Source organism: Papaver somniferum, chromosome 1, assembly GCF_003573695.1.
Source record: "Papaver somniferum cultivar HN1 chromosome 1, ASM357369v1, whole genome shotgun sequence".
NCBI classification, from domain to species: Eukaryota; Viridiplantae; Streptophyta; class Magnoliopsida; order Ranunculales; family Papaveraceae; genus Papaver; species Papaver somniferum.
Genome location: NC_039358.1, coordinates 125,446,702 through 125,457,069, shown reverse-complemented (window position 1 = coordinate 125,457,069; position 10,368 = coordinate 125,446,702). Strand labels below are relative to the sequence as shown.

The following is a 10,368-nucleotide window of genomic DNA, read 5'->3' as shown; positions in this document are numbered from 1 at the left end:
CCAATTTAATGATCCTTGAAAATATATGTATATAAAGTTTATATTTCTATTTCTTCACAATTAGAAAGTCTAGAAAAAAGAGTCTGTGAACCTGTTTGTTTAGAAGAATACTTAGATGAATATAAAAAATCAATATACATGATCAATCTAGTCGTACCCAAATAAAGAATTCTACCAAGTATGAAACTTGTTATCTACTTTCAAGATACGAACTCTATAAGAGCGAGTCTCGTAAACGAGCACATTTAATATGAACTTATCTACTAGAACTGATTACGTAATACTTGTGTTATTCTTAGTATAAAGATAAAATAATGTAATACGTTTAAAGAAAACACAAAAGATACCAGAAGGTTTGTTAAGAGGAAAATTGCACCTGCAGAAAAACCACAGGACCTCGTCTAGATTTGAACATTGAACTGTATTAAGCCGCTACAGACACTAGCATACTATAAAACTTTGGACTTGAATGTAGTTGAGACCGAACTCACCCTCCAAGAAATTCAACCGCAGTCGTGCTACTTATGTCTCTTGAACCTCGCAACGCTCTACGCAATTGATTCCCTTATCTGACGTCATTTACAACCTAAGAGTTGTTTAAGCCTAAGTGAAGAATTTTGATACCAATCTGCTTCTAACTAATAAACCTATTTGATTTCCCTTTAGATGAATATGTCAAGTCTTGGAAATCTATTTGCAATAGACAAAGCTAGGAAACCTCACAAATCCGAAATACTTACACTCATTTAGCTGAGAAGCCTGGATCATTAACCACCTCTCAAGAACAATCTTAAACCAACCAATTAAGATGGTTTTTAGATATCTATCTTTAGGAATCACAAAGTCTGAGACGAAGACAACTTTGTGATTTCTATCTATCTCGTCCCTGAAAGAGATTACTAAAACCTTGATAACAGAATGAAACAGGATCAGAATACACAAATTAACTATCAAGGTAAAGATAGTCGGACCTGGATTCACGGATCCCTAAGTGAAGTCTTTAAGTCATAAACCTAATTATTTTATTCAAAGGAAACCTAGGTTCATAGAGGACGACTCTAACAGACAACTAGGACACAGAAGCTAGCAACCTCTGATATCTATGGTATGCGTACTAGTTACATGTACCTACCCCGAGTCCATATTTCAGTAAGTTCTTGAAATTCTCTTTTCGTATTTTGAAACATTCCCAAATGTCATGAATATAAATATCATTACTTGGGAAATTTCAAAATGATCCATATGACATAAACATAATTCTCGAATAATAAATTACTTCGAACTAAGATTGTTAAGGATCTATGAACATTGATTGCTTGAATCATATTTCGAGATGTTTAACAAGACAAGCTTGACTCAAAAAAATTTCGCAATATTAAAATCTACTAGAAGTCATACGATATAGTCTCATATAGATATAATGATGATTCATGTGAGTAAATAAAATGGTTCAGTCTTCACATACCTCTTGTTGATGAAATTCTTGATCTTTAATCTTCAATCTTCAAGGGTTATTCTGTGATGTTTGATACTCAACTACCAACTTTTAAACCTAGTCTGAGACTTGACTTTAGTAGACAAGAAATCAAGATATAATTTTGTGCATCCAACATTGACAACAAGTTTGAGATAACAAAACTTACAAGTTCGACCGAGCAGTGTTGTAACACTACAGTTTAATCGTCAAACTCGATAAGTAAAGAAAGTTTAGGATATTAAGAAGTCTGTTGTAACAGTTGTCCAAGTAGTCGGCAGCTAAGAGTTTTATAGAGAAAACTATAGTGGAGTCGGCTAGTAGGCATAAGTGTGTTCAGTTGTGAATCGTAATTGAGCGACAAGAAAATTGAATGGTAAGGTAACAAGAAGAAAAATACTCTAGTGAGTAAAATGAGTGGAGTAAGGGAGTCTTGAATAATTAGCAAAGTTTTGTGAGTAATAAATTTTGATTCTTTAAAGCTTCAAGTAAGTGTTTGTGAGCCTATTTTTAAATCTCACTTAAATCCATGTAGCTATTTAACCTCAATCCCACTTCCAGGGTGTATAATAATTAGACTTTTGATGAGTAGGAAGATAAAATCAAGGGGATTTTAATAAAGTGTCACACTTTCAATATCATGTTTAAGAAAGTGTCACTGTTTTTTCCAGAATTTATTTAATGCCACACATTTGATCTTTTCCATCTCCTTTTTTTCAAGAAATAGTTAACATCCGTTAATGCCTAGGTGGCAGTAATTCATCTTAGTAAAAGGCATTCATGCCCTCGAATTATCTCACTACACTGAGTTAAATCAAGTCATAATTGCGAATCATTAGCGATCTAAGGCGTGAATCAGAGCTAAATCTCAAATATAACCCACCAACAGAAAAATGATCAAAATCACTTAACAATACTACTGTCAAATCCACAAAAATTAATCAAGATGAGAACACAATTGACTGAGACGCCTTTTAATATGCTTTTATTTAATCCTTTGTTTGGGGAATTTCATCAAACAGATAGTAGGTATAAGCTTAAAATAATAACATACATGAACCAAATGGTATTACTACCAATCCAATTCAAACCGACAATCCCATACAAAATCATATTGATTGAATCAATTTCAGCCAACTCTTAGACCTGGCTTTTGCTGCTGCATTCACCGTAAATAGCATTTTCCAACACCTTCTCAACCTCAAGAGAACAGCCAACACCCATTTTGGTACATATTCCAAGAGAACAGCATTTGCAATACCCACTTTTCCGGCAGTCCGTCTGCAATACCCCTCCATCCTTACTTCAAGATCTCCTTGCACTGATTACAATAGCTCAATCATCTCCACTAATTCTTACCGACTCCATTGATGCCGCTGCTTCAAACTACACTGTAGTATACCATCGACCAACACCAACATCTCGTTTGCTGTCAATTCACTCTCCATCTCGGTCTCGATTACAATCCCACCAGCAATTTCCTCTCAAAACAGACCCAATTTCTATTCATGCAACTTTATCCCTAAATTCCACATAACAGCTCCACAGCCCATTCAATTAATCCCTAAATTCCACAATTCAATCAATCCCTTAATTAATCATCTACCACACTATCTTTTCAAATATATACAGAAGAAAAAGAAAAGAAGAATAGAGAAAATAGTGTTGAAGACATAAACCTAATTTAGGATTTTGGTTCACCGTTAAAACCTAAGTGAACGGTGGTATCTAATGGACATATTCATGAATGAGATCGGCTTTCTTTTTTATGTTTCTTGTATGTTTCTTGTATGGAATCAAATCTTTAAGGATTGTGAAGGGCAAATAGGTAAAGACGAATATTTTCTTGACTTATTCAAAGAATATAGACCTGTTTGGTGGGCCTTAACAGAATATATAACGGTTGTGGCATTTTATTAATTCTGAAAAAAACGATGGCACGTTCTTAAACCGGAAATTGAAAGTGTGGCATTTTCTTAAAATCCCCTAAAATCAATGGGTACAAAGATGGATGCTATTAGTAATTTTGGGGTATATAAAGGAACACCCTTACTAAAATCCTCCCAAACCCAAATGGTGCAAGCCCCATATCATTCTTCCAAAATGAGTGTTCACCTGAAAGTGGCCCAAACCAGATCCAATATAAACCCATTATAATACCCATTTCATGTTCCTTCAATTTTGACCGAGTTTTTCAAGACGTAACTTGATTATGTCGACAATCGACAACAAGCTAAGGCAACACCAAAAGACAAAACAAAGTAGCCGTGCCGCCGTCTAGATGGAGTAGAGAAGATGAGAATACCTAGTTCACAAATATGCACCGTTTTATCCATATTTGTGTACACATCGAGAATAGTAGATTTCAATTTTAGGAAACTTTGTTAAGACATCAACTAACGTCACCACTTACAAACAAGTAAAGAAAAGAATTATTTATCATTACATCACATAATATAGTGTCTCATCATATTCTTTCCACAATATAGGACCTCTCCCCCTCTCTCTTTACTCCCTCCCTCCCTCTCTCCCTCTCTCTTTCTCTAATTTTCTGCTCTCAATTCTTCATGGGTATCTTCATTTGCAGAAAAGACGTAGTTCACATTATCTTTGTACTTTCTCTCCTCTCCTCAGGTCTTTTTCTGTCTACTTTCTACTAAAACTAAGTTGTTACGTTTTTGTAGTAAATGTTTTGCTTAATGCTTCTGTATGAATTGATTTTGACATTTTTTTTGATGTTTTAATGGTTCTTAACAGATATTGGCTTTACAAGAAGAGTTAATGCAACACTAGGGATAAATTATGGTCAAATCGGCGACAATTTACCACAACCAAGTCAAGTTCTTGGTCTTCTGAGTTCCCTTAAGATCACTAAAGTACGGATATACGACACAAATCCTCAAATCTTAACGTCATTTGCAAACACCGGTATTGATTTGATAGTGACGATAGAAAACGAAATTCTTCATGTTTTGATTGATCCACAACAAGCACTTCAATGGGTAACCACACATATTAAACCATATTTTCCGGCAACGAGGATCTCTGGAATTGCAGTTGGTAATGAAATCTTCTCGATGGACGATAAAACGTTAATATCAAATGTAGTTCCAGCTATGGTTAGTATTCATCAAGCACTGGTGCAGTTAGGACTAGATACTTATATGCATGTTTCGACGGCGAATTCTGCAGCCGTTTTGAGCAATTCTTACCCACCTTCAGCTGGAAGTTTCGAAGACGAGTTGGGTGGAGTTATGAAGCAATTGTTGCAGTTCCTGTACACAACTAGAGCTCCATTTTGGATCAATGCTTACCCGTATTTTGCTTACAAAGATGCTCCTACTAAAATTCCTTTGGATTACGTACTTTTTAACCCTAACCCGGGAATGGTCGATCCTTATACAAAGTTACACTACGACAACATGCTTTACGCACAAGTTGATGCTGTTATTTTTGCTATTGCAAGAATGGGCTTTGGTGGCTTGGAAGTTAAAGTTTCTGAAACAGGATGGCCATCAAAAGGTGATCAAGATGAAGTTGGCGCAACCACAGAAAATGCACAGATTTACAATAGAAACTTGTTGAGAAGGCAAATGGCAAATGAAGGAACTCCTTTGAGGCCCAGTCAGAAACTTGACGTTTATTTATTTGCTTTGTTTAATGAAGATATGAAACCCGGTCCGACATCAGAAAGGAACTATGGTCTCTATGAACCTGATGGAACCATGACTTACAATGTCGGTATCACGACGTTGGCATCAACAACGACACCAACATCCACTTCTACTGCACCAGCATCATCATCATCAACATCATCTCCCACAGCAACAACATCATCAACCGCAATAACACCCTCAACAACATCAGCTTCCATTTCTTTAACTTCTTCTGCAACTCATCAGGTAATAATAATTAAAGATTTAGCTTCCAGCTCCGGCAACGTTAACTTTTATTTTTCTGATTTGTATAATGTCCCTAGCGCTCCTGTATACGTACGGTTATCATCATCAAACCCCAACATTTTTCCTTTTGTAATATGCGCTGAAAAGTATCCCACATGTATGCTGGTGTAGGACTGACAGTTGACTCCCTTGACCATTTTATTTTGTTTTTAATCATTTTATTTTGATGGTTCACTTGCATTAATTACATATATTTATTTATTAACTGTCTTTTGAGATTCTTTTCTTTGTTTTCCCTGTGAAACAGGCATCAAGAAAAAGATACCAAAGTACGGGGTCTTGGATATTCCTCTTATTGATATTCCAAGTTTTACATAGAAGATTAGTCTAGAAAAGTTAATTAGATGCATTTGGGTCTGCTGGATTTGTATGGTTCTTCACTGTACTCCGACCAAAGCGCACATATACACAAAGACATAACCGATGACAAACACTGTCAAATTGTTGCGGTTGTAGGGAGGGGCTCCTGTATACCAGATGAACCAAAATGAAGAGCTAGTTGGCCAACTACTTGCGCCAGAAAATATACAAGATGCTTATCTTTTTCGTCATTCAAAGAGTATTAATTAGCTCATATTGGTGAAGATATATATGTACGTCCACAAACAACAATATATAGGAGAGCTCTTCGTCGACGTCCATATATATCTGAGATATGAGAAAGCGAGAAATCACATATAGCAAAGGGAAAGCATTTTTGTTATTTTACTTTGTAGCATTAAATTAAATCATCATGTAATTATCCCATTTCATTATTATTTTATGTTGTTAAATTATGATCATCACGAGATTAATATATATTTTATGCTGATTTAATTCTTCTATCAATATACAAAGTAATATCATTAATATTATTCTGTTAATCTTGTCTGAATAATGAAGTTTTACTTTTCAACCGAAAGTATTCGGTGCGTTGCGTTGACGGTATATCTTTGTCGCGTGATTCTCCTTTCTAATATGCCCACCTATATAAAAACTCGAAATCACGATTCAATCAGTCGAAAGGTTTTGATTACAACACGAAACTTACAATCATAATCATGTTATATACAGATACCATACCTATACAAATCAACTTCTATTGGTTCATAACAAAGTATACTCTGCTTTAGACGTGGAATTGCATAAGCTGGTAATAGAATACATGAATCAAAGTTTTGGGGCTCCTTTTTTGTTTCTCCCTTTGGCCTTTAGAGCATCCACAGTGGGCGAGTATAACCAAATTTATGGGATGAGATCGTAACACAGTGGGACGGAGTAAAGATCAAATTTGGACCAAAGATCAAATTTCAGACCAAATATGGTCGCGACCAAATCCCAAATTCTATTATAGTCGGGCGTAAATTTAAAGTACGCTTGTTGCTGGGCGTAAATTTAAAGTACGCTTGTTAACGGGCGGAGATTTAAATTACGCCCGACGAAATTTTAATTAAATAAAAAAAAAAAAGGAATGAGGGGGACTTTTAAAGTCCGCCTGTTAAAATTTGCAAAGAGAGGGGCGGACTTTTAAAGTCCGCCTGATGGAATTTTAGTGAGGCGGACTTTTAAAGTCCGCCTGTTAAAATTTATAAAGGATGGGGCGGACTTTTAAAGTCCGCCTGATAGAATTTTAATGGGGCGGACTTTTAAAGTCCGCCTGACGAAATTTTGATCATGTACCGTTGCGTCACACCACGGACTAAACCCAAATTTTGGTCTTTTTTTTGATCTTTGATCTTTGGTTTTGATCGCACCAGTGCAGTTGCTCTTAAGGCTCTTAGGTTTGAGAAAATGCAACGAAAATGTTTAAAGTGTAGATCCACTTTCTTATGTAAGGCAGGGTTTTCTTTATATTATCTATATATCCATGAATGGACAAGAGTGGTCGCTGCTTTATCTTCCGACCCAAACTCTTAGCATCACCCTTTTTTCTTGTTTTTGGTCTTATTTCCGGAAGGGTCTGTAGCTTTTTGATTTTCCATGCCGACATTAACAACTAAAACATGCATGTTTATGCATGATGCGCACATGAACACCGCACAAATGTGAAAAGGGGGTTGTCTCTCTTTTCTCTTCTGTATTTATTTGCTTAATCTCTTCTTCTTCTTTTTTTTTTTGACAATTAGAATATATGAAATGGTACAACCAGATTCATGTTGGATCCCATTTCTCTTTTTGGCACATGAGACTGTAATCAAACATCAAATGACATTTCATCATCCATGTGCTCATATACAAAATCTCTCTTGGACCCATCACGTTATAGGGTATCCTATGGTTTTGTGTCTCAATTTTATTCGTTATATAATGAGCAAGTCTTTCGCAACATAAGATCAAGAGTTGATTTGCGGTAAGCTAGTTGGCGGTAAGCAAGAGTTTAAGAGGGTACCTATTTGACTAACTACTAGCTCATTTGTTGTCGATCAGTTGGAGCTTGAAAATTTCGCGTATGGCTTCTTTCTTGAGTCCTGCTTTGATGCTTTATATTGCTTTTGACAATATATAGCAAGTGAGCTTACTAAGCGTGTAAAGCTATGCTTTTAGCTAGATAAGGTGATGTGAACATCATACTAGATATAGCAGCAGCCTCATCAAAGTGACTAGATAACGTGAGTACGTGACAACAGCACTCAACAAAAGATTGCTCTTGGTGTACCATATACAGGTCATGCAAATACCTGATGTTGAGTGCGACTACGTACATATATGATATCTATGACAAGTGCATCACAAATTGATAAGTTTCCTCGGTGGGAATTAGATATCACTATTAAACTTCAAGTTTGAATTTCTCACTTTGGAGAAAAATTTGGATGAAATGTCCACTGATAGTTTGATAAAGTTTGTTATCCTCGATCGGAGGTTGAAGTCTTCGTGGTCAGTATCTTCTTATGGGTGGATTGATTTCCAATTACGGATTAAAACCCACTTTTTTGCTCTTTTATAAACATCAGCTTTTGGAGTTGAGAGATGGAAATTATGTTTGTTATGTGGCTATCCACTAAAGACTAATAAAGCTAGTTGGCGGTAAGCAAGTTATCTCAACTTCTTTTCTTTTTTTTTTTGAACTTTTTTGGCTAGTGCAAATTAATTTTTCTCAAACGTTGCTCAATTGGGAGAGTTCTTGTTTATGTAATCTTTTTTTTAATCAGAAGAGAAGATTACATAGATTAAGAAGAATTTACAAAGCATCTACCAGAGGTAGAGAAAAAAAAAAGAAAAAGAAAAAAGCATCAAAATTAAACAAAAATAGCATCCAGTTATTGAGCACAGTGCTAGAATGGTTCCAATGAGTTGTTCTGCCAGCTGCACTTGCCCAGGCTAAAACAAGAGACCTCACCAGCTTTGCATCCGTCCCTTGTAAGTTGTATATTCTATTTCTGATATTTTCAATTGTCTCGAAATAACGCTTTGGAGACATCCGATAGAATTGGAAAGATACAAAGAAGATTAGCATGGCCCTATGCAAGGATAACATGCACAAATCGAGAAATAAATATGGTGGTGCATATGGAAAGAGCGAAATGCTAGAGTCTTTGATAACAAAAAGAAAAGTTTGGTAAGTCTCATTAGAGATATCAAATTACAAGCTTCCTGCAGATGTCACTGTGGTACAGTGGTAAAGTTGTTAGGTGATGATACCAGCGACTAGAGTTTGAAACTCGTCAGCATCGGGGTGGAGGATTTTTCACTTTCTTTTCCTAGCTACCTGGGCTCGTAGGTAGTAAACCTCTTCGAGGTTTAAACTTTAATATAACCTTTGGGCTTTAAACCCAATTTATAAAAAAAAAATTACAAGCTTCCTTTTAGGCCGAATTGAATACAAGGATGTTAGGGCTACGACAAATATGGTGATCTCTTTATGGGATTCATTATACCTGCCTCCGTAATTTTTGTGTGTTTTTTTTTGGGTAGTCGAATCCCCTTTCGGTTCCCCTTTTTATTCGGTTGTAATTATTGGGTTCAGGTACCCCTCTTAAGTGCTTCTTTTCAATGAATTTTATATTTGACCGATCAAAAATAAATAAATAATAATAATCCTACTTATAGCAAGGTTATCCTGAATGTTCTACGACATGGGTAGCTAATAATAACATTATTTTTGTGGAACATTATGCACGTTTATGTTTATTTTGGCTTTAAAGATTTTGCAGAAATATCATCTAATTAATAGGATAATGTTTTGCACTATTTCTTAATATTTGGACCGACCGGTCGGAGGGCCCGAAGGGAGGGAGTCCCTTTTATAGCCTTTTTTTTGTAAATTAAAGCCTAACGCGATTGTGCAAACCACCACAAAGAATGCATAACACATTATGCCTCAAAAATAACATTTCAACAAAAAAAAGGATGTATAACGTGTTATGCAATCAGCAGTGTTATGTTTTACTACGGTAGGCCATCCCACCGTGGCAGCGGTGTTCTAGTAATATAAGAAGTTTATTTCTCCCACTTGATTACGTTTGAGTATGAGTGGAGAATAAGCTGGTACTTGTTTAAATTTCCAATTGGTAATTTAGAGACAATTTTAGAAGGATCGATGGAAGTAAACATCATATAAACTGACAGAGACAAGGGGAAAATATAATTTGGTTCATTTATGTCTTGGCCCACATCAGTTTGGTCCTTTCAGAAATCACCTTTTCCATTTGGTCCATAATTATTTAAAAATATTAAATGGATCAAAATACCCTTCCGTGTTAATTTCTATTTATTTTTTGTAGCAGTTCATTATGCTTTTTGCAGATTTGAGTTCATTCTGTTTCATGAAAACTGTACACTTCATTAAATTTTATGAACTTCATTACACTTCATTAAATTCTACAAAAATTTTGTTATTAAGAACAAAAAGTCAGAATTCATTCTTTCGAATGAACTCCTGATAAAAACCTATATGAAAACAGAGTTCATTCTTTCGAATGAACACCTAATAAAACCTAACAGAGTTCATTC

At 35.5% G+C, this 10,368-nt stretch overlaps 1 protein-coding gene and 1 pseudogene across 1 annotated transcript; both read left to right on the top strand.

Moving 5' to 3' along the window:
• The first annotated feature begins 3,986 nt into the window (after nucleotides 1-3,986).
• LOC113299644 (glucan endo-1,3-beta-glucosidase 14-like) lies at nucleotides 3,987-6,246 on the top strand. Its single transcript, XM_026548711.1, has 3 exons — nucleotides 3,987-4,108; nucleotides 4,232-5,376; nucleotides 5,684-6,246. Exons 1-3 carry the CDS (start codon nucleotides 4,042-4,044, stop codon nucleotides 5,765-5,767), a joined length of 1,296 nt encoding a protein of 431 aa, XP_026404496.1. The 5' UTR covers nucleotides 3,987-4,041; the 3' UTR covers nucleotides 5,768-6,246.
• A 2,564-nt stretch (nucleotides 6,247-8,810) lies between these two features.
• On the top strand, nucleotides 8,811-8,922 carry LOC113341300 (annotated as a pseudogene).
• Nucleotides 8,923-10,368: the final 1,446 nt, after the last annotated feature.